The sequence below is a fragment of the Thrips palmi genome, unplaced genomic scaffold, assembly GCF_012932325.1.
Source record: "Thrips palmi isolate BJ-2018 unplaced genomic scaffold, TpBJ-2018v1 HiC_scaffold_12, whole genome shotgun sequence".
NCBI classification, from domain to species: domain Eukaryota; kingdom Metazoa; phylum Arthropoda; class Insecta; order Thysanoptera; family Thripidae; genus Thrips; species Thrips palmi.
The window spans coordinates 9,080,777-9,104,036 of record NW_023144623.1 but is presented as its reverse complement, the minus strand read 5'-3'; the positions used below and the strand labels follow the sequence as shown (position 1 = coordinate 9,104,036).

Genomic DNA, 23,260 nt, shown 5'->3' with positions numbered 1-23,260 from the left:
GCTTTCTGCTGGTCTCGGTCTTTATTTCATTTCGGCTCGTTTAACGGCTCGGCTGCGCCGCGGACGCCCCGGCCCGCGGCTCTGTGCGCGCTGCGCTGTGCGGGCGGTGCAGGCGGTGCGGAGAGCACGCTTTCGCCCAGGTCGCCGGCGACGGCCGGGCCGACGTCGTGCTGCTTTTGATCCTCGCCGCCGGCCGGCCCGCTGCTAGCTGCCCTGCGCCACGCGGCCGTCCTGCTTGGACTCGCCCCGGCCGTGTTTCCGCGTCGCGGGGCGGGGCGTGGGGTGTACCGGCCGCGCAATCAGTCACGAGAACAAATTGTTGACCGCCAGGCTGTGCTCTGGACTGGGCCCGGCGGCTGGCTGGGCCGGCTGGGCCTGGCTGGCCGGGACTCTGCTTGTTTGGCGTTGGCGGACCCGCTGCCCCCGCGTCCTGCTCGCCCCGCCCCTGGTCCCGCCCCTGATCCCGCCCGGCCGAGCGATTCAGAAGAGTCGTTTCGTCGCTCTGTCTCTGTCGCACTCGCGGAGCTCTCCGTTGGGGTGCGAGAGAGAGAGAGACCGCTCCTCTGCATTGCTGGGCAGGCCAGCCGGACCACGCCACGCCACGCTAAGGTCGGGGAAGACGGCCGGGCCGCGTCCGAGAATAGTAGTGGGCATGTTTGTACGAACAGGAAGAGGGTTTGTTGGTGCGGCGGCGGGGCGAGGCGGGGCGGGGAAGTCCGGGCCTCTGAGGGGTGCCTCGCCTCGCCTCGCCTCCCTCTGCGGCGCGATTTCGAGCTGAGCTTTCGGCGGCGCTCAGTCGTTCTCTCTGAGAGTCACGCAACGTCCCGTCTGGGTGCGAGTGAGACAACGCGACGAGGCAGGTGTCCCCCCAGGGGTGCGAGAGAGAGAGAGAGACGCCCCGTGCTCCGCACGCCTCACGCACGCGCGCGCTGCACGCCAAGCCGTGGCGGAAAGGTCAAGCCGACGGGGGTTGGCGAGGGTGGGGTGGTTGTCTCTTCGGTTTAGGGGAGGCTTTCGGAGGCGCGTGGCTTATCTCTTCCACAGCGGGGCGCATCGCATAGTCAGGCGCAGCGCGGTGCGAGCGGACGCGTTTTTGGAGCTCATTTCGGGGTGTTTTGTCCTGCTCTGCAGTGCTCTGCAGGACATGGCGTTGCCGTGGGGATGATTGTTGAAGGCCGTGGACCACCTGTTGCAGATGACTCGCCCCAGGACACCCAGCTCACCATGCAGTGAAGGGCGCGCGCCGTGAACGCGGTGAACGCTGTCAACATGGAGCACCGCAAGCAGCCCGTGTCCCCCGAGGTGGCCCTGGCCTCGGATGTGTTCGACAAGCTCTGCTCGGCCAACACCCTCAAGACCATCCTCGGCTTCCACCGCCACCTCTGCGAACTGCTGCACCTCAAGCCCGGCCCGTTCCCCCAGTTCTACCTCAAGCTCAAGGTGCGATGCATGATACTCGATTTGCCGGATGTTCGTTTCCTCTCTTGGTCGATTGTGCTCACCTGTTTTCTTTCTTTCCAGTCAAAACTACGCTCATGGAAAGCCCAGCCCCTCTGGAACAAGTTTGATAAACGCGCCAGTCATAAGTGTTACAATCGGGGAAAAGCATGTCCAAATACAAGGGTAAGAGGGATCATATCTCTTTTTTGTGGTATATGTACGGGTCATTTTATTTCTTTGATTTTTCAATTTCTAACGTTTAATCTTTTCTCTCTTTCAGGTACTTATTATAGGCGCAGGACCGTGTGGCCTGCGAGCGGCTATAGAAGCCCAGCTTTTAGGATGCAAAGTTGTAGTAATTGAGAAACGAGATAGGATATCTAGGAACAATGTGCTGCACTTGTGGCCCTTTGTCATTCAGGACCTTCGGGCGTTAGGAGCCAAAAAGTTTTTTGGAAAATTTTGTGCTGGTGCCATTGACCATATTAGTAAGTTATCGCTGGTCCAATTGTTAGTTTAAGAGAGGTTTGAGATTTTTTTATTTTCTTAAAATATTAATGGCCAACTCTCTATTGTTTCAGGCATTCGTCAACTACAATGTATATTGCTGAAGGTAGCTCTGATTTTAGGTGTCGAATTTCATGAAGGTGTTGGCTTTGAGGCTATTGTTCCTCCCCCTGAGGATCAAACAGAAAGTAAGCAAAAAAGATACTTCTTTGCTTTCAACTTTGGACACATCCTCTGATATTTCTTTAACTTCTCTGTATTTTTTTCAAGGAATTGGATGGAGGTGTGTAACTAGTCCTCCAGACCATCCAGTCTCACAGTATGAATTTGATGTACTCATTGGGGCTGATGGCAAACGCAACACTTTAGAAGGTAGTGTACCTTCATTTAAACAATATTTGCTTTAATTGACATGCATTATTAGTTTTATCCCAATTTTGACTTGACTGGATTTTGCAATATTTTTTTCATCAGGCTTTAGAAGGAAGGAATTTCGAGGAAAGCTAGCTATAGCTATCACTGCTAACTTTATAAATCGACGGTCTGAAGCAGAAGCTCGGGTTGAAGAAATATCTGGAGTAGCATTCATATTTAATCAGAAATTTTTCAAAGATTTATATGCTGCTACTGGTATTGATTTGGAGAACATAGTGTACTATAAAGATGAAACACATTATTTTGTAATGACTGCCAAAAAGCATAGTCTTCTGAACAAAAATGTGATTTTGCAGGTAAAATCCATTTTCTTTTGATTTTACTTTTTTATACCAAATTTAGTTTTTCTTGCTAAGAAAATGTACCTTGTCAATAATTTGTGTGTATACGGCATTTTTTCCCCTTGTTGTAGGACTATCCTGACACTGCCAAACTGCTTGACCCAGAAAATGTAGACAAAGAAGCTTTGATGGAGTATGCCAGGGAGGCAGCAGACTTTTCTACTAATTATAAGCTACCCCACACTGAGTTTGCTGTCAATCATTATGGCCAGCCAGATGTAGCCATGTTTGACTTCACCTCAATGTATGCAGCAGAAAATGCCAGCCGTGTGGTTGAAAGGCGAGGCCACAAACTGCTGACCCTCCTTGTTGGTGACAGTCTACTTGAGGTACTTTTGTTTACAGTTTCAGTCTCCTGCCCATAGATGTCTAAAGCACACTCAATTAATTAATTTTTTTTTGCTTGCAGCCATTTTGGCCCACTGGATCAGGCTGTGCTCGAGGTTTCTTGAGTGTTTTGGATGGGTGTTGGGCCATCAAAGCATGGGGTAGTGGCCAGTATTCAGCTTTAGAGGTTCTGGCTGAAAGAGAATCCATTTACAGATTACTTGGTCAAACCACACCAGAGAACCTCAACAGGGACCTCAATGCCTACACACTGGAGCCTCAGACTCGATATCCAAATTTCAATAGCAGAGCTGTGTTGCCCATCCAAGTGAGGGGTCTTTTTGACACAGACGATCCTTCAGGACTAGAGGCCATGCTTCTGAACCCGAGTGCAGCAAGTGCTCTTGAGATGCCCAAGAAGAGACGCCGGAAAGATTCTCAAGTCCACCCAGATACATTGCTGCATTGGCTGAAGAAGCAGGTGGCTTTGTATGACAATATCCATATTTCGGATATGACATCTTCATTCAAGAACGGCTTAGCCTTGTGTGCTATCATTCATAGATATCGACCTGACTTAATTGATTTCCATTCACTTAAGCCTGATGATATTGTAGAGAACAATCAACTAGCGTTTGACACTCTTGAACGTGAGCTTGGTATTCCACCAGTGATGACAGCTCAAGAGATGGAGGAATGCGAAGTACCTGATAAACTAGCAATGTTGTCATATCTCTCTCAGATTTATGATACATTCAGAGGTGAAATCCCCCACATAAAGCATCCGAAGCTGGATGATGAAGATATTGTCAAGGATAAAAAAGAGAAAACGTCCGAAGCTCTGCTTGCAACTCGCATGAGAGAATTGAGTAAACTTACACCCCAACAGAAAGTCAGTTTGCTTGGCCGAATCACCAACCATCGGCCGTCTTCAGGCCGCAAAAAGTATGCTTCAGATCGAGAGCTTGGCAGTGACAGAGGTGATCGTGATGGTACAGCATCTTCAATCATTAGCAATCCTGAAAGAAGGCATGCCAATGATGTATCAAGAAGGAATAGAAAACGACGTAGTGGTGCATCTGATCGCAGTGCCTTGACTTTGGTAAGTGTGTTCTTCTTTATCTTATCTTCTATTTATATGGCCCAAGACTTGGGTTTTTGATGCCTTGTTCACTGGGAATATTTTCAAAAATTCACGGAGTATTTGTAAATGGTATAGGAAGAACAAATAGCTCTGAGGTGTCCTCCCCCTGATTTGAAGGGTCTTAGCTTGGTGAGTTGAGTAAGAAGAACAGAGATATTTCATTTAAAGGTAGCAGTATTTTATTTTTATGAGACACTTCGTTTATATGTGTTTGGTGATGGTGTACTCTTAGGAGGAGCAGATGTCTCGGCTTCAGGAGCGTATAAAGCGCCTTGAAGAGATCAAGCAGAATCGCATTGAGCGACAGCAGCGCAGCAAGTACATGCAAATGCTTACAAGACAACAGTTTTATAAAAGTATTCAGATGCTCCAGGCAAATGCGCCACGCTCGGATGATGATGATACACCATTCGATGATTACTCTCTCTTCATGTACCGTATGACGGCTCCTGATTTTCAGGATAGAGTAAAGAGTTTGGAGCAGAAACTGTTGTACCCTGTAAGGCTGCCTGGATGGATTTATTCTGTGCACATTGTTTTCATGGCTTCATAATCTGTGAAATCTGGCCTCTAAACACTATATGTTGTGTCGCTGCTGTCGTGATGGTTTCTGAAATTTTGCTTTGCAGGCCTTCTTTTGTGACTTCAAAACTTGTTGCCTGCCAGTGTTAATTAATCAGCATGGTTTGAAATTGTTATTATTTTCCCATTAACAAATGTATTCTATTTTGTTTGTGCTTTTCAGTTTGTCAAGTGAAAACTGTGTTTCAGGAGTGCAATAATTGAAACTTTACTTCTCAACTATTTTTCTGTGTTTAGAATTTGCATGTAATGTTGTACTGTATGTTCTAGGTACATTCATAATGTAGATGGGATGGTTAACCTTTGAAATTGCTTCCAGGATCGAGATCGCTTGCAAGAAGAAATGAAAAGGGGAACTGTTGACCCTGAATTTTCTGGTAGAATCAAACACATTGAGGATAAACTACGTCGAGTACCAGCTACAGAGAAAAAGCCAAGAGACCTAAACAGAGCCATTGGTAAACATTTTGTTAAAAAGCCTGTTTGTCATCCAGTGCCCACTTCCACTATCATAAGGGTTTGTTTTTTCTGTGCAGGAAAAATTGAAAAGACTGATTGGAATGTTAAAGAAATTGAAAAGAAGATTGCTGAAAACAAAACAACAGGCCGTAGCCCTCGCCAACGTGCTGAGAAAGTTCCCAAGTGGAGCCGTCAGCAATTTGATGATAAGGTTTGTCATTGGACATGACGTACCCCATTTTGCAACATGCTTAAACCTGTAATTGACACTTTATTTATTCTTCATTCAGTTTTCTGCAATGGAAAGAAAGCTCAGGGTAAAGGGATTTGATGAGGAAACTGCAAGCAAGTATGCTGAAATAGACATGAGTTTGAAGCAGCTTGAAAAGAAAATCAAAGAGGGTGGGTCTCTCGAGGCTGGAAAAGTGTCAGCTATGGCTGCTCAGTTAGCTCATAAAAATCAGCAAGAAGCTGAAAAAACGAATATTCAACGATCGGTGAGTGCCGCATTTACAAATTCATTGCATTTATGACTGGTAAATATTAACTAACTTTCTTGTCTTCTGCAGAACTCGAGACCTGCATTGGTGCTTCCTGCCCAAGGAGGATCTGAAATGTGTCATTTCTGTAATAAACGGGTATATTTAATGGAACGTCTAAGTGCTGAGGGAAGATTTTTCCACAGAGGTTGCTTCAGATGTGAATACTGTAGCACAACACTTCGACTTGGTAGCTATGCATTTGATCGTGATGGTAAATTTGGAAGTAGGTTTTTCTGTACCCATCATTTTGGTATGCATGGTACACAAAAGATGAAGACAGCTCGTAAAAGTGAGGAGCTTAGGAATATACTTGGTAAAGAAAACATACCGCGTCAGCTCACAATTGCTAAGCCACCAGACAAGGTAAGTAGTGTTTAATAATAAATAATTTTCTTAGTATTTTTTATGTTTAGAAGGGTAGAAGTTTTGCAAGTGTTTCCTTTTTTTCTTTTTCAGAGCAAATATGCTGCTTCAAGTGTTGATACTGCTGACAGTCAAGACCAGAAGACTCCCAGCACTCCTCAGCCCCAGCCTTTGGACATTGATTTGGACTTGGACCGTGGACAGACTCCAGAGCGTATCACATTCTCCAATTTAGCTGGTGCTGCAGGTTCCTCTGACCAGGAGGACCACCCCAGTGAAATGGACGAAGATGAATGGACTGATCGCAACTTTGGAGCATCTGCAGCCGAATGTGATTCAAGTGACGATTTGTCTGATCTCAGGTACATAAATTGAGTTATTTACCCCAGGACTGCATGTCATTTTTTTTTTTTTTGTATTTCAACTAAATCTTGTTATGTTTTATTTCAGTGATGAGGATGATGATGGTGCAGAGGCCTTTGCAGAAGCAATAGATGTTCCCTTAACTGCTGATGAGACCCTTCGGCTAGCAGAGAATTGGACGAGGCGGTATAGCACCGACGGTGCTCGGCAAAACGGAGCCGGTGACAAGGACCGCAGCGCCCTAGAACCCAATGCTGATGAAGATGATGAGCCTGAAAGTGGAAGTTATGAGTATGAGGATGAAAGTGATGACTTCAGTTACCAGGAGTATGACAGTGAAGGTAAGCGTGTAATAGATTCTTTTTTTTTTTTTTTTTTAACTCAATGGGCAAGGAAAAGCAAAGCTGACCCCTCTCTCTATAAATTTCAGATGATGACAGTGACACAGCCACTGAAGGTGAAGAAGAAATTCGTCAGCGTGAACTACGGAAACAAGAAGTGCGCCTGGAAGTGCCCGACTGCCTGCCTGGAAGGAATGATACTGACACTGGCTCAGATACTGAGGTGAAGACTCTTCCCACATCTCCCCACGGCAGTTCTTCTGAGCTGTTTTGTTCTTTGAGTGACCTTACCACTCTTGACAGTGACATCCCTGTTAATGCTATCCAGACCATCAATACCGATCATGAAACTAGTGAACAACTTGTGAACTCTGATGTGGATTCTTTGGTGTCTGACATTGGCTCAGTTGTATCCCAAACGCAGACTCCAAGTGGATCACCCAAATTGCCAAGTTCACCCCCTGAAGTCCTTTCTCATTTAAACTTTGAAAACTTGAAGCGGTTGAATTCCCTTAACTCTATGATAAATTCAGCTAAATCAAAAGAACCCACATCAGGACCAGTAACTCTGCAAGGAATGTTTGTGCCTCCTACTACCGCCCCACCTTCTGATCTAGTTCCAATTGCTTTTGATGCATTATTTAATGACCTCTGTGGAGATTTTGACTCTGATCAGATGTCCATTGCAAATTTTTCTGTAGACTCAGATTCTCTTCATGGACATTCAGGTTGGTCCGACTCTGAGTCGGTTATAAATATGAACTGTACGGCAGTCTTACAGCCTACTAAACCCATTGAAGCTCATGCAAACTCATCACCACTGCCTTCATCACCTCCCCCTGTAAAGAAACCAGACAGTCATATCATTGTGGCTGCAAAAATAGTTGATGTAGCATCTCTTCTGCCATCTAAATCTGTGCCTATTATTGTGAATCGACCGACTGACTTGAAATCTAAAACTGAGATCACTTCAAACATTAGTAGTCCCCCTATTGTTTCGTCTGCGGGTGAAAAAGAGGCTCTCTCTTCTATTATTAAAAAGCAGGCTCGGTCTAAACCACGTGATTTGCTTCCACCTGATTTCAATAGCTTGAAAGCTTCTAAATCAGCCCCTCCATCTCCCAAATGGGAGGGGGGAGTTTCAAACAGTTCATCTGTTCCGCCCTCTCCCAAACCAATGCGAGTGAAAAAGAAATCAAAAGATAATGTGTTGTCTAATAAGGACTCAAGTCTTCAGGCCCCACCCACCCCTACAAGACGGAGGAAGCATAAGACTGGCAGCGCTGATAGCATTGTCTCAACTCTTTCAAGCCCACTTCCCAAGGGAGCTAAAGGACAAACTGAGCCTAAAGTGGATCAAAAAGAAAAAGAAATGGCAAAGTCCTCAAACGCACATGACTCTGGTCATAGCACGGCATCCGCTACGCCCTCCTCTCCTCCTGCTACCCCATCATCATTGCCGACAACTCCAACTACACTTTCAAGGCCATCCTCCCCCACAGGAAATCTGACTGCTTCTCCTGTTGCTCTCTCCCCACCTGCCTCACCTGGGGTATGTCACATTGTTCCGCTACCAAACCCGGATTTACCTTCTTCAAACTTGATTGAAGAACAATCCAGCAGTCCTGAGCCTGTAAATGCTTCAGTTTCAGAGAAAACTTCCTTTGAAACAATTGAAAGCCCTCTTTTAGTTCCTGAGAGTCCCAAAGAAGCTGAAGTTTTATCCAAACCTGCTCCAATCCCACCTTCAAGACCATTATCTCCTCCTGTTTCCAGGCCACTGTCTCCTGTATCATATCGCCGTCGCTCTAGTGGAGCGCTCTCTTCTTTGTCATCGCGACGTAGTTCCTTGACTGCCAGTCGATACAATTCACCAAGCACTTCTTCGTACAGCACTTCTCGTTACAGCACTCCCAGCAGCACTTACAATTACACTTCACGTTACAGTACCCCATCATCATCTTATACCCCATCATCATCTTACACGCCTTCATCATCTTATGCCTCATCTTCATCTATGAAATCCCCATATACTTCTCCATCTTACACATCTTCTTATTCATCCCCATCTTATCCTTCACAGAATTATTCATCTTCATCTTACAACTCAAGTGGCTCGCTAGGAGCAGCATATACCTCAAAATATACATCTTCCCCAAATTCTTACTACTCCTCTCCTAGTAGTCGTACGTCCTCTGGCACCAGGGGCTCCAAATCCAAAGAAAATTGTGTGATTTCATAGGTAATTAATTGTATTGTGCCAATTTTTATGTGACCATTGTTGGAATTCTACACCTGCATCAGGGGTGTAGGGATTATTTTTGCCTCATTCTATTTATTGTCTTTATTACTTTGTGATGTTTTTCTCTAGTCATTTTCTTGAGCAAACCAATAAATGATCGTGATTTCAATTATTGTAGGAAGATTTTGTGTTACGTCTTTTATCAAACAAATCAAATGTTTCTTTTTAAGATTTAAACTGCCATATTATTACTTAGTGTAGGTGTGGGCTTTTCTCTCACTCCACCTCACTTAGAGGTCAGAGTTCATCACAACCACATTTTTTTGGTAGCACCTCTTGCATCATGTTTTTCCAAAGCCATTTAATTCCAGGTATTTATGAAAAATGCTTGTTTGCTAGAGTTTTTTGTTGTGTTTTTTTATTTTTGGTGTGGTCATTAACCAAATTTTGAGGTTCTCCTTTAAGGATGAGGACATGAGTTGTGTTGTACAAAGTTTTTCCTGACTGGATTTTCACAGTGGCGTTTGGAAAAATTGTTGAGAAAGAATAGCTGCTTTGTGATCCTCTAACACGAAGGCTCCTGGATTGCTCATTCTTCTGCATATTACTGTGAATAGCACATGTAATGTCTTTATTGTGTAAATATTTCTGTCTTGCATATATTTCTTCCAAAGTGTGAGTTCTCAAAGTGCACTAACTACATAGCTCTAGCTGAATTATGGAACTTCTTGTTTTCAAGGGGTGTATGATAATTGACGTAACACTGAGCGCTTGAAAGGAATGATATGTAGTTCCTCTCTCTTTCTATATATATATATTGATACACCTTTTGCATCTATAGGAATGATAGCTTGAATCTTTATGCTCTTTCTCTTGCCATTATCTTCTGCGTGATTCTCTTCTCTCTTATATTTAGGAGGCATTTAATTCCCAGCAGAGTTCACTCATCTTTGCATTGTTTGGATCAGTGGTGAATTTGGACTCGACTCATCAAATTCATCATATACTATTTTGTGTTGTGTGATACTTATCAAAATTCACTCATCCTCAGACTGCATTTTAACTGACATGGCCTGTTAATTAAGCGCTCATATCATTTGGTTTGCCTTTGTCTCTTGTCGTGTTCCTCTTGGCAAATTTTCAGGATCTCAACCAAGGCATTTAATTTTGTCTTGTTTATTAATGTTTTTAATTTCCTCAGGTTGCGTCAGAGGAGACCTCTTCAGAGTCTGAAAGTGTGGAAAATTCAGCTACTGAGATTGAAACTGATTCTGAGTTTGAGCATGATGGGACTACACCCACAAGACATGAGATCCCTGATATCATTATTAGTGATCATCTTACACAGGATCTTGAAGAGCCCAAAAAAGTTCAGGTGGGTTTCAATGAAGTGTTATTGCTTTTAGGCCTCCTGTGCTCAAAGAGAGTTTCATTTTATAATTTCTTTTAAAATTCCAATTCCAGATACGCAGTGGGAATGTAGTTAATGGTAATATAACAAAAGAATCAGCGGGTATCAAGTTGCAGTTTTCCCCTCTCCAGAACAAAGTGGAGTCGAACAATAACGCGGTCGTAAATGAGGTGGTCAATCAGCCTACTCCAGTGCGGCCGTCGCCACTCATAAACCCCCGCCGTGGAGACTACCTCTTGAATCGAACCCAATCCACGGGGGGCATTGCCTCAAAGCTTTCCCTTGAACTCAAGAAGAGGTACCTCCTAGGAGGGGATAGTGCTGGATCAGTCAAAAAATCGGGCTCAGCCACAACATTGGATTCAAGATTCAAAAGTTTTGTTGATCAAATCTCAGAACATCAGAAACTATTGAACCCAGCTCCAGAACCCAGTCCAACAATGCAGGCCTTTCTTCAGAGCTCAACTAAACTTCATACTTCTCCCAAGCCTTCTTTACCATCATCTGCAACATCGAGTATCACTGCCTCAACAGTTGCCACCTATGGCAAAAAGGAGTTGCCTCCAGTCCCTGGGGTATTCCCCCATGTTTGTCGTCAATCTTCTTTAGAGAAGTCATTATCATTAAAGTTAGACAAGAGTATTCCAGATGTAGCGGCTGTCTCACTACCTGGACATAAAGAACTGCCCTCTGACAATGTGTTTGAACATGTTTGTGGCAAAGGAACTTCACAGCCCCTCCGAGTGGAAAATTGTCGGACTTCAATACCCAAAGACGAGCCAGAGGAGCCACTCGACAGTCTTCAACCAGACTCTCTAATTATTCAGGGTTCTGATGAAGAGAAGAATAATATACATGAAGCTTCAGACAAGCAAACAGACAGCAGGCCGAGAAGTCCAGCTCATGAAACCTCCATAATTGTCCCATCTATCGCTTGGCAGGATGTTAAGGGACAAAAAGGGGATATGGATAGTGACTCCCTTTCGTCAGATGTCAGTCTTGTGGATGAAGTTGAGGAAGAGGAAGAAAGAAATGACAAGGCGAAGCAAGAATCTCAGCAACTACCTCCTCGGGTCGAAGTCCATAATTCGTGTGGTGAATTGCTCCAGGATGTCTCTCAACGTCAAGTGACTGTCCACCCAGTGAAGCCTGCACTGGACCTGCCCCTCAGCTCCATCAGCTTATCATCTTTAGGCAAACACATTGGGCCGGGGAGCGGTCGCAGCAGTCCTGTTTCTCCAGTTTCTATCCAAACGGACATTGGCCAAGCTCCACTTACCGAAACTGAGCTCTCAGACTGGGCTCACGATGCAAATCCAGGTGTATCTGAAGACCTAGATGATGTGGAGTTTAACATTAATCCTGAGTTTGTGACATTGCGTAGAAACAAGAAACACAAAAATTCAAAGAAGCCTGTTCGTGCTGAAAATGTTCGTCCGGCAAAGATTGCCACCGGTGAGGACCTTGAAGATTTTGAAAGTGACAATGCTCGCAGTCCTGCCCATGCCCCTGCTCCAGTACCTCGCTTGCATGCTCTTGCTTCAGAAGAAAATCTTGAATTCATGGACACTGGAGAAGAAGGAAGTAGCACAGATGATCAGAATAATCCTATCAAGGAAAACCTTAGGTATAAGGGCTATGCACAGTTTGTGAATTCTGATGAAACGTCGCCATGTGCCATCAATAAAGAGCTTTTGCGCTTGCCTGATGGAAATGGCTATGTGCAATTAAAGGACAATGAGGAAGATGAAGATGCAGCCACTCCGGTTGTTGATAGCAATGCCACCATTCCTCCCATCGCAAGCATGTCATCTCCTGAAAATACCACCAGCTCAAGTTCAGATTCTAAAAGTATTTTGGACCAAAACAAGGGCACATCCTCTACAGTTGAATTATTTGATGAAGACAATTCCTACCATGTTGAGCCCTCTACAGAAGATGCCACAACTACCACCAGCGACATGGTAACTATTGTCGATACCCCGCTTGATCCTCCTCCTCCTGCTCTTGTTAAAGGGGCTGACGAAGGAGATCAGAAAGCGTATGCTGAGTGTGTGAAGCGGCTTCAGGGTCGAGTTTCTCCCTTCAGCAATGCCAAGGATTCTATTGATATTAGGAAGTCAAGGCGGTCCAACAAATCATCTCCCGAGTTGGTGTCCCCAATAGAGGAGAAGAGTGCTGCAGAGTTGCAATTGGATATGACACCGACTCCTCAAGAACCTAATAATTCTCCAACTAACAATGCAGGAAGTGGGTCACTGAAGTCTCCTACTACATCAAGAAAATTACAGCAACTTTCCCAAGAGCGCTCTAAACAGAAAAGTTTGATTCATGATATGGTAATGGATAAGCTTCTGGCCCAGAAAAAATCTCCTCAAGAACGAAAGGCACGCAAGGGGTTAAGGAACTCCTTGAGTCCCCTGAGTGGATCCAGTTCTATTGGATGTATTCCTAACCTCGGAAAATTAGAAACTGAAAGTAGTAAAGCGGTAGCACCTCCTGCATTATCAAATACAGCAAATACATATGCTGATGCCAAAAATGAAGACCCAAGCAGATGCCACAGTGATAATGACATTCTTGACAAGGTTGATGAAAAAGAAAAGTTCTATACTCCCATGTTGTCTGTGAAGAAGCGAACCTTGTCAACTCCTGATGATAGAGAAGAGTATTTGACACCACTAACTTCCATGAAGAAGAGAGCAATGTCAGAAACAAGAGCCCGTCCTTTCTCAGTACATGGGGTGGATCAACTGCATGAAGTTGCTGAAAAGACCTCTGCTGCTTTACCTGATACCCCTCTTACTAACCCAGAGGCCTTTTCCTTGCCTGATATCCGCAAAGCGTTATTTAGTTCTCCTGATGATGTTTTCAAAACTCCTGTTGCTCCACCTCGAGCGAAGCATGAGGAAGCAAAACGAACTGCTGATAGAGAGCGTGCCCGTAGAGAGGCAAGAGCTAGAGCAAGACTAAAATCTGATGAAGAACTTGGTCTGAGTCCTGAAGACTACATCAAAGCCCTGAAGGAAAAAGCAAGCCGAAGACTGGATTCCAGTGTAGAAAGGGTGCAAGGAACTCCAGTACTTGATGGCAGTGCAGATGCTGGTTCTTCAAAGGTACTGTGGCATAGCTCTAGATTTTTTTTCTTTTCATCTTATTTTACCAATAAAGTTGATATTTGTTTGGTAATTTTCCAAATTTCAGGCTTTATTAATAACTTTTTGTTGATGTTTCATGCTCATTCATTTTTATTTGTTATCTATTTTATTCAGTCTTACTTCAAAATAACTTCTTAATTGTTTAGTTGTACCAAACACGTTTTCATCATATTTTTGTTAACAAATTCTTTGCTTACGAATTGTGTTTAGCTAAAGGTGAGTGGTGGAGATGGGGTTACCTTACGACCAAGACCTAAGTCTAAAGACTCAGAAAGACGGAAAAGCATAATTCAAGCTGTTTCCGACTTCTTTCACAAAAAGTCAAGTTCAAGCGGTAGCCCCTCCAGCCCGTCACCCCCAAGCACAAGTCAGAACACTCCTGACAGGGACCGGGAGCGAGATCGGGAACACATTAAATTCCCGCGGTTCCGTCTTGCTCACAAGTCCAAGGAGAAAGAGAAGGACAAAATCAAGGTAAGACTCTTAGTTGAACATACCTCCATACCTACCTTCCATTTCCATTGATCGATTTTTGTGAAATTTTGGGAAAGACTGATCATGAAATCCTGGTTGTTGTGATCAGATAAAATATTTGGTAACTTGACTCTAACCAGTTTTTGAACATGATTGTTCCATTTCAGCTGGACCGTGTTGGAGCTAATGACTATTCTTTTGATTTTGAAGTAAGCACTTTTGCCACCTTGTCTGCTGTTTTGACAATTTGTTTGGTAGCTGTGGATTTTATGGTTGTTGCATCTTTCAAATTTCTTTTTTTAATACTTTTTTTTTTCTTTCCAAAGTATTGTTTATAACCAGAGGAATGTGGAGGGATTAGCAACAATTTTTTTCAACAAAAAGGATACTTGTCTGTTGAGAGGAAATAATTGTTTCTAATCTCTGAGCATTCTTTGAGAGTTGTATTTTCTCTTGTTTTCTGTTGCTGGTAGTGTCCTGTTTTTGTTTACTTTGTTTTATCTATTTCCTGTTCCAATTTACAACTGTTATTATTGGGTCATGGTTTAAGCATGTCAACACTTTTGGAAAGCTTTTAAAGGGGTACAATTTTTAATCCTAGCTGTATTTGATTTTCCTAATGTGTGGACTATATATTTTGGGTGCTTTAAATTTCCTTTCCACTTGAGGGGATCGATTTCATTGAGGAAAATCCTTTTTGTGCTGTCCTTCTGTTCTTGGGCTCTTAACTTGAATACTAATTCTTATACTTTTAGAATTGGGTTTTTAATCACACCCTTTTATTTTGGAAGTTGTATGTATAACTTGAAACAGTGTTGTGAGATGGTAGTATTGTACTTTATGTCAATTTAAAATTCTTTGCATGTTTGTTGTAGTAGTTGGTTAACATTTTTTGTATTACCTCTCTATTTGTTTTATATTTTTCATCAAAATTTCAATTGGCTTGATTCTTTTGGGCTGTTGTTAATAAAATAATAGTTTTGTGCTGATACTCAATGAACTTTTTGTAAAGGCATTTCTTAAAAGTACCTTACTTCTTCTGGTCTGTCCATTTGTTCATGTACTGTTTAGGCTAATTATGACTGTGCCCTAATTTTTTCGTTTTTTTTCTTCTGTCCCAGCAGCAGGTACAGGAGTGTTCAGCTTCCGGAAAAGATTCGTCTCTAGGAAGTGGAGGATTCATGACAGCTGCAGCTGCTTCCTCAGCAAATACTGCAATGGCGCCTGTCCTTGGTCCACCTCCAGTGCCACCTCCACCATCCAGTTATCTACCAAGAGCCTCAGGTAATTAGTAGTGTTCTATTGTTAGATACAGTATAGAATATTTTATCTTTGGGTATCCAGTAATTTTGTAAGTCTTGGTTTATTTCATTTGGTGTACATATTTACTGTATGTTAAGGTCGTTCTAGGTTCTTTTAAAAGTATTTTGATCCTAAGCACAAATTAATTTTGTGTATTGTTTCATTAAGCACTTCCGATTCAATTAAGTAGTTGATACCAAGTCACATTGATATTTGATACTACAGGCACCAAGTGGCATGTTGATGCTTGTGTAGATGACAGCCAATCTGAGTTAGAAGATTTGGATGACTCCCGAGCAACTGGCATGTCAACACCAACCCATGGTTCACTGTCACTTGATGGATCTTCTTCAAAGAAGCAAACTCGCCTTAGCAGACGTGTGTCTCGCCAGGCACAACTCAAAAGGTATTGCTTAAGTAACCAGAGTGAAATTTATATAGGAGCCAACTATTTATCTTGCAGCTTTTGTGAAAAGGCATTGAATTTCTTATCTTAGGGTTATTTTAATTTAAATATTTTATTTCGATCTCTACAGGCTTCGAATGGCTCAGGAGATACAGCGTCAGCTGGAAGAACTGGAGGTGAAGCAGAAAGAATTGGAACAACAAGGAGTTAGTGTTGAGAAAGCTCTACGAGGAGAAGGCAATGGTGGGATCATTTCTTTTAGTGTTAAAAATTTTCCTGTTTATATGTCTAATGCTTTTATTTGAAAATCTCAGAAAGCGGGCGTGAAGAGGTGGACTTGCTTCATGAATGGTTTACTTTGATGCGTGAGAGGTCGGAACTACGACGTTATGAAAGAGAACTGATAGTTAGAGCCCAAGAGTTAGAGCTGGAAGACAGGCATGCTCGTCTTCAATTGGAATTGAGGGATCGTCTCTCTAAAGATGGTAAGCCATTAAAGTGCACCTCAGTTCAATTTTCAACTCATGTTATTAGAATTGTTTGTTATAGTTTTTCCTCTTCTTTTTTTGTTTCAGATGCAAGTAAGACAGGCGATGATGTGGCCACTGAAGGCAGAATTCTAAGTGAGATGCTCGAAATTGTGCAGAAACGGGATTCCCTCATTGCACGACTAGAAGCTGATCGACAAAGGTGCGGATGGCTGGCCAATATGCCACAAGTGCGCAGGCACAGGCCACAGAAAACCCAACGCTTCCTTGTCCTACTGCTGTGGCTAGCACAGCTTGCAGTAGCTTGGGCACTTTCCTATGTTGTAGTTGGCCTTCTCCTTCCAGACCCAGAATCCTAGCATGTGCTTCTATGACTCCTTTTTATCCCCTGTTGGTGTTGGTGTTGCATGGAATGTTTACACCTTCATAAAATGTCCTATTGTAAAAGAATTATTAATTTTAGCTACTGCATTGTCATTACTCAGTATCTTCTTGCTGGACAACTAGTCATTTTTTCCCAAACTGTATTGGAGTTCCTATTGGTCTCTTCTAACTTTTCCAGTATTGTCTCATAATTGCTTATTCTTTGTTATTTTTATTTTTTCCCTTTCTGTTGGTTTTGGTGATGCATGAGTTCTTTGCATTCTTTTGATTTATTGCCTTGTTCTTTTGTTGTTTTTTTTTTTTTTTGGTTGAACAATTAGTTTTTTCTCTGTGCATGGCTAGTCACTGTTCTGAACTGTATTGTAATTCTTATTCGTAGTCTCTTCGGATTTTTTGTAGTCTTATAATTTTCTCAGAAAGAACGTATTACAAACAGACTTTGTTCTGCATGTGCTTTGTTACTTTTATTATTTCTTTCTGCTGTGATGGCTTCCCCCACTTGTGATTTAGAAAATTGCATTATTAGTTGCATGCTGTTACTATAAGTTAACAATATTCTGCTCCTTAGCCCTTCAATTATTTGAGGTGAACAAAAATGACAAAACTGCAAATTACAAAACTGCTTGATATATATTGGGTCCTTAATTGGAAGCCACTCGGAGAGTGCAATGTAAAACTTATGGTGAACTGCATTTGAATATTTTGGGTCCTAGTTTTCACACTGTGTGTTGTGCTAACATCCCATTCCATTCCAAATAGTCAACTGCAACTAGGTTAGTGAAATGGGCAAAACAGCCACATTTATGGATTGCATGGAATGTGCACCATGCTCCCTCCCTCCTTGTATCCAGTCCCACTGTCTTGTCAAGTCAAAATCAACACCCCCTTGTCCTTTTCTCAGCTGAACCTTGCTCAGCGACAAGAAAAGGTAAGCCAGTATGCAACACAGCAGCCTCATGAATTCCCAATTTGATCCAACAAAAGTCTCCAAAATTGGTAGTTCACCATTCCTTGTTTCCAATTTTTCCCTCTTATATCAAAGCACTTAAGGCTCGCTGCTCAGCAGTGGAAATTTCCTTTCAACTTTAGTAGTTTGACTGTGTTTTCTTTTTCTTGTTGATCAGGTACCAAGAGGAGGAAAAAGACCTTGAAGCTCAAATGTTAGCCAAAGGATTACGATTAACACCTTTAAGGAAGGAGTCTCATGTCTAGAGCCGATGTTGCACATCTATTGGCAAAGTATTTACTTTGTTTCTGGCACTTTTTCTCCTCTATTGGCTATGACTAGCATTTACTGTTCTTCAATGCTTTGTTTAATACATGTTATCAAAATATGTGATCATTGACAGTGCTATAATTAGTTGTCCTGTTTTTTGTTTTAAAAAAAAACACTGTCATTTTATTTTTATCTTATGTATTCTTTTTTTGATTTGTCATATCTCGCATAGCTTTCCTTTGAATTCTTATAAAAGTGTTTAATATAGTAGCTTGTTACATGAGGTCTGACTGGATGAAATAGATATTTTCAATTATTTTCAAATGAATTTCGAATATTTGCAATTGTATTCGTCAGATAGTTCATTTCGTGTTGCGTCGTGCAATTTTCTTTTGTCAGTTTTACTTATTCTCGATGAACTGTATTTTATGTGTTCAAAGGGCTGCATAGTGTTTATGCATGTACTTTCACGCTCAAAGAGAGCTCAGTTATATGAAGATAGTACTTATTCTATGTGAGACTTCTGTCAAACAAATTTTACTAAGGTGTGATATGGTGATTGCTTTTATTTTATAAGTAACGTATGCCTCTTTTTCTATTCCTATCATATGTTTTGATTTTGACTTGCCCTTCTGTGAGAAGTGACTAATCATGAAATGTTAATTTTACTCGGGGCAGACAGTGTCATTTGTAAATACATCAGCAACCTGTGATCTGTTTTGCCTGATTGTGCACACCCAGGAAATTTGTATTTGACATGTGTATATTTTGAATTGTCCATGTACAGAAATATTTTAGGTCATAAATGTCATTTTAAGTACTTTTTGTGATTTACCTCTAGTTAGTTGAAGAAGCTTTTTACAGGTGATTGTGAAACTTACAAGATCTTAGACAGTTTTCAATTTTTAGTGTAGGACTAGTGATTGCCATGTGAAAACACTTACCAGAAATAGGGGGTCCAATGTTATGATGAAGCATCATGCATGATTTCAGCATTATGTCTGGTTACATGATTTAACTGTGTCTGTTCACATCACCAGACTGGAAGCAAGGCAATTTATTTTTCCATCACCTTCTGTTCAGTCAGTTATGAGAAGGCTATGCACATGTAAATGTGCAAGATGATATTTGTTGCCAATATATACCAAGATATTTATTTATGTAGAATTTTCTGACTTTTGTATGGTTTGTTGGGGAGCATGCCCCATAGTTTTACTAAATAGTCAATGTACTGAATTCGAGAAAAGAAAAAATTAGGGGAATCTGCGGTGCTATTATGCGCCTGTTGGAAGAGACTATTTTTACTGCAAGTCCAAAGAACAAAGTTTGATTTTGTATTTTGAAATACTTGTTGGGAATTATTTTTTGGTTTAACATTAAGGGTAATAGGATGTAAGAATTTTGTATTTGATTGATAACAATCATGCAAATTGCTAAATAATGTGATAACACATGCTTGTTGGAATATTTTATAATTTGTGGTAAAGCACTTGCCACATGCAATCCTAATGTATCATTTGTCACTTTGGTAGACCGGATGAGTTTCCTTTCATTGCATTGCATTACAATTGCCATGTAATTTTAATTACATTAGGAACTGTGCATGTTTCCCAGTTCTTCTTCGCTGTTTGACTCTGAAGCTTAAGCTATTAGATCTATATTAGTTACAGGTTGCTCAATGAACTCCCAACAAGATTGCCCTCAAAGAAATATTCCTTTTCTGTATAAGTGATTGCAATAAAGAAAATTACTTGAAACAAAAGCAAGTCGTCTTCTTAATACAATTCAAGCAAAGCAAATTGGTTGATGCTATGTGGAGCGTTTCACACTCAGAAATAGTTGCACATCTGAACAGGAACAGGAACTTGGGGTGTGGAAATGAGACACATGCTTACATGTTTTATGATCCTTTAAACTGTGAACACATACATATAGAAACAGAATTCTTGCTTGAGATTAAAAGTTACAATAGTAGTTCAGAAAAGAGAGTGCACCTCATAGGGCTTTATAAATCCAAATACAGATGAGTATAAGAGGAAGGAGAGGGATAATCACAGCCTAATAATGAAAAAATTCACACTACATATCAAGTTGCAAATTTGTGAATGTTTTCTCTGCATGCAATGTTTCTTTTGACTAGAGAAATATGATATTTTAATTAAAAGAGCATTTGTTCTACCTACACATATGAGTATGGGTGGGAAATAAAATGAGTTAAAATGTGATACAAGGAAATAGTGTATTTTCGGCACACTTATCTCAACCTTCCCCTGAGTCCTGGAGCAGCTATATATTGATTGTACCACATGTAAGTGCAAATAGCACTCAGAGAAAACCTGAAAAGATAAATTAAATTTTATAGTGGCAGCAATGAAAACTCAGATCACACTACTGACAAAAAGACTAATAACGTACTAACCAGGTCAATATGTACTGTAGATGTTCATTTCGAATAGAAAGGTTAGTCTGACCACCAATAGGACCACCCGGAATCCATGAATCCTCCCCTGCATCTATGAAAATTGGAGCTGTGTCTGCTATCTGAGCCATTTTGTCAACATCCCTGTACAAAGAGTTTGACAATATTGAAACAAAATTATTTATCACATCATGCTTATTATTTAAGGTTTAAAAAATGAAGACCTACCGATACACCCAAACATTTCGCTCAGGTGAATTTTTTACCATGAAGGGTTCTCTGGCTTCAGGCAATCTAATGATTCCATTTAGAGTTACTTCCCCTGTAATCTGACCTTCAGCTCGGTTGGCTGGGTTTTTACGATCAGCAGGTACCCAGCCTCTATTCACTAGGATATAATAGCTGCAAAAAATTGAAAGGTGTACATTTTGGGAGGGAACAGTGGAAATAATCACACTACATTTAATGAATACCTACTCTCGATCGTTTGGCTTAAAGGGAGTTATAATATTGTAACCTGCTTTTGAAGTTGAGAAAATACCGCCACCTTCACCCCCCTTATGGTTTTCCACATTTATCTGAGCTCGAGGGCCCATATAGAGCTCCCTTGAATGATCAAAATGTCCTGTTATAACCACAGGACAGTAGTCAAGTTTTTCAATTTCCTCCATTCTGTAGTGGGAGAGACAAACAAAACCACTATTCGAATAAAACAGCAAATGCAAAGGGGAATAGATGAAAAAGTGTATCTGATTAATAAAATTTACTTACGTAAGAGGCAAGGGTATGGGGTTCCGGTGTAGTCTTCGATGCATGTGCTCAATTAACTCCTCTTTCCAAGTCTTCCGCTTAACTTGCCAGCAGCCAAGAGCAAATGCAGTTACAGGAATAGCCTAGAAATGGACAGAATTTAAAAATTTTAAAAGCCCTGTTTAGACAAGAGTTGACACTCATGTAATCACATAATTACCAATAGGAAATAAGCATGAAGTGGGGGTCCTTGGCTTGGAAGTGGTCTGCGCATGGTAGCCATAGAACGATACACAAGCAGATCCCATGTCGACTTTTTCCTACCAGGATTTGCTACTGTCTTCTGTAAAGGGAAAATAAAACTTTCAGCTAAAGTGTCAACGACTGAGTTACATAAGTGGGAAGTCATGGTGCAACGGAGAATAACATGAGGTAATTTTTTCCAAAACCGCAATTTCTAAACTACAGTAATTAAACTCACAGACGATGACACTGTGACATTAAAAACTTACATTTAAAAACAAGTCCAACTCAGATGAACATAACCTCAACAGAGGGCTCCTGAGAGTCGCCAGGCCTCTCGTAGATTGAAACATGACAGGACCTACACTCGCACGAACTCAATAAAGAAAGTGAGGGAAGGCGAAACTATCATCCGCAGAATGGCGAAGCACGCCAAGGACTGGTTAAAGAGGTGACAACGGAAACTTCTGCGGTACTTCAGTCATTCAAAGTGATTTCTGCAACCCTGTGACGTCACTCGGACTTCCCCCCACCACCCCTTGGTGAGCGACTGGCGGGTGAATTTGAAAACAGTGTTCCAGCGCAGCTCCCATCTAAAGCCAGCTACGACCTGAACTTCTGTATTTGTGTTAGTTGTGACGAAAGAGGTGTCGATGGGGTGGAACTGATGTATTTCCCAAAGTGCGCTCAAAACACCCCTGGGACAAATACATACCAAGTAACGCGAGCGGGACTTCGGGGATGGAACCCCCAATCCTTCACAGTTCCGGGACAGCACTGTTGTCCGGACTCTCGACTGGGAATCCTAGGGCGACCCACTAGCCTGCGTGCTTTTCGGAACATGGCGAATAGCAAAAATGCGACTCGACGGGGAAATTCTGTTTGGATTTCCCCCTTTTTCCTAACTTGTTTCCTGATCTGTAATTTGTTCTTGAGATGGAGGCCAGGCCAGGCGCAGCCAGGCAGGGCGTAGTGCCGCGCTATGCCGCGCTATGCCCTGCTGTACAGCTGACCCATTTCCCGGTCCCAGCGCGCGGGTCGGCCGGCTCGCTTTAGCCTCTGGTGGGGCCGTTTGGGGCCACAGGGGCACCGTGGGGCTTGGGGCCACCCGATCGTTACAGCGAGCAGGGCACGGCACGGCAGGGCAGGGCATGGCACGGCAGCCGCATAGAGAGGCGCCATGTGGCCAGGAGAAAGGAACGGGAGAGAGGACAGAGGGGGAGGGGGACGGGAATAATAGCTCTATTATTTCAACTTTTTTTGGGACAGCAGCTCGTAGTTAACATGTTGGAAAGGAAAACTGTACGCCGCGCTGTGCTGCCGTGTGCCCCCGAGATGTGAGCATCCTGTCAAAATAATGCCATAAGGGCCCTTTTGAATCGGTGACTCTGCAGCACTCTGCACGCTCTGCAGGCGTCCCATGGACGCCACCAGGACTTCGCCTGGAGCGGAGCCTGCAGCCTGGAGCAAGGCCCTGCCTGCCGCTTGCGGGGCGAGGGAGGGTGGCGATGATGATTCCAACTTTCAATTCGGATTCAACCCCCGGAATTAAACTTAAACGGCCGTTCGTCCCACCCTGAGGTTGCGGGGCCGAGGTGGGGAATCCATTACGCCACATCAAGTGCAGCACCATCCCCTGCTCGGGGAGGGTCGGACCAGGAGATAAATTTGGAGCAGGGAAGGGTCCGCGTTGTGGGTTCTGACCGAGTGAGTTTGCAACAAGCAGTGAGCACAGCCTACAGAGTTACTCTGGTGCCCAACGTCTGCGCGATACCTCCACACACCGTCGTTACCTAGCCTAGAGCAACCAATTTCGATTCTCTGCACGAGCGCAGGCAAGCTCTTTCTTTGTTGGCCTTGCGACTGGAACACCTGGAACTGTTCGCTGGAGCCGGGCTGCCGGGCTGAGAGGGTTTGTGGCTG

General features: G+C 42.7%; 2 protein-coding genes across 11 annotated transcripts in view; one reads left to right on the top strand and one right to left on the bottom strand.

Annotated features, from left to right (window-relative positions):
• Positions 1-19,687, top strand: part of LOC117640578 (F-actin-monooxygenase Mical) — a 37,040-nt gene extending 17,353 nt beyond the window's left edge. The window contains exons 3-29 of one of the 10 annotated variants that reach the window (XR_004587439.1): positions 1,196-1,440; positions 1,522-1,623; positions 1,721-1,928; positions 2,022-2,135; positions 2,218-2,319; positions 2,422-2,678; positions 2,795-3,052; positions 3,133-4,152; positions 4,270-4,323; positions 4,427-4,693; positions 5,096-5,234; positions 5,313-5,446; positions 5,526-5,732; positions 5,805-6,140; positions 6,234-6,502; positions 6,591-6,844; positions 6,934-7,067; positions 10,288-10,461; positions 10,551-13,613; positions 13,866-14,129; positions 14,297-14,338; positions 15,251-15,413; positions 15,657-15,837; positions 15,968-16,080; positions 16,152-16,322; positions 16,413-17,637; positions 17,834-19,687. Coding sequence is in view for 9 of the 10 variants with exons in the window: in XM_034377151.1 (XP_034233042.1) it covers positions 1,270-1,440; positions 1,522-1,623; positions 1,721-1,928; positions 2,022-2,135; positions 2,218-2,319; positions 2,422-2,678; positions 2,795-3,052; positions 3,133-4,152; positions 4,270-4,323; positions 4,427-4,693; positions 5,096-5,234; positions 5,313-5,446; positions 5,526-5,732; positions 5,805-6,140; positions 6,234-6,502; positions 6,591-6,844; positions 6,934-7,067; positions 10,288-10,461; positions 10,551-13,613; positions 13,866-14,129; positions 14,297-14,338; positions 15,251-15,413; positions 15,657-15,837; positions 15,968-16,080; positions 16,152-16,322; positions 16,413-16,684 (8,469 nt within the window). In the remaining variant the exon portion in view is untranslated. The other 9 variants (XM_034377156.1, XM_034377152.1, XM_034377151.1 and 6 more) reach the window with 9 other exon arrangements.
• A 129-nt stretch (positions 19,688-19,816) lies between these two features.
• On the bottom strand, positions 19,817-21,884 carry LOC117640580 (surfeit locus protein 1). The gene is made up of 7 exons (XM_034377162.1): positions 21,607-21,884; positions 21,315-21,437; positions 21,116-21,237; positions 20,822-21,016; positions 20,573-20,746; positions 20,345-20,488; positions 19,817-20,261 (listed from the first exon to the last, which is right to left on the bottom strand). Exons 1-7 carry the CDS (start codon positions 21,688-21,690, stop codon positions 20,180-20,182), a joined length of 924 nt encoding a protein of 307 aa, XP_034233053.1. The 5' UTR covers positions 21,691-21,884; the 3' UTR covers positions 19,817-20,179.
• Between the last annotated feature and the right edge of the window lie 1,376 nt (positions 21,885-23,260).

Excerpts from the sequence above, each read along its gene's own strand:
- LOC117640580 (XM_034377162.1), bottom strand. The coding sequence starts at position 21,690 with ATGTTTCAATCTACGAGAGGCCTGGCGACTCTCAGGAGCCCTCTGTTG. Across the intron at positions 21,438-21,606 it reads AGTTGGACTTGTTTTTAAAT|AAGACAGTAGCAAATCCTGG; the intron begins GTAAGTTTTTAA and ends TTCCCTTTACAG. Across the intron at positions 20,262-20,344 it reads CTACAGTACATATTGACCTG|GTTTTCTCTGAGTGCTATTT; the intron begins GTTAGTACGTTA and ends TTATCTTTTCAG.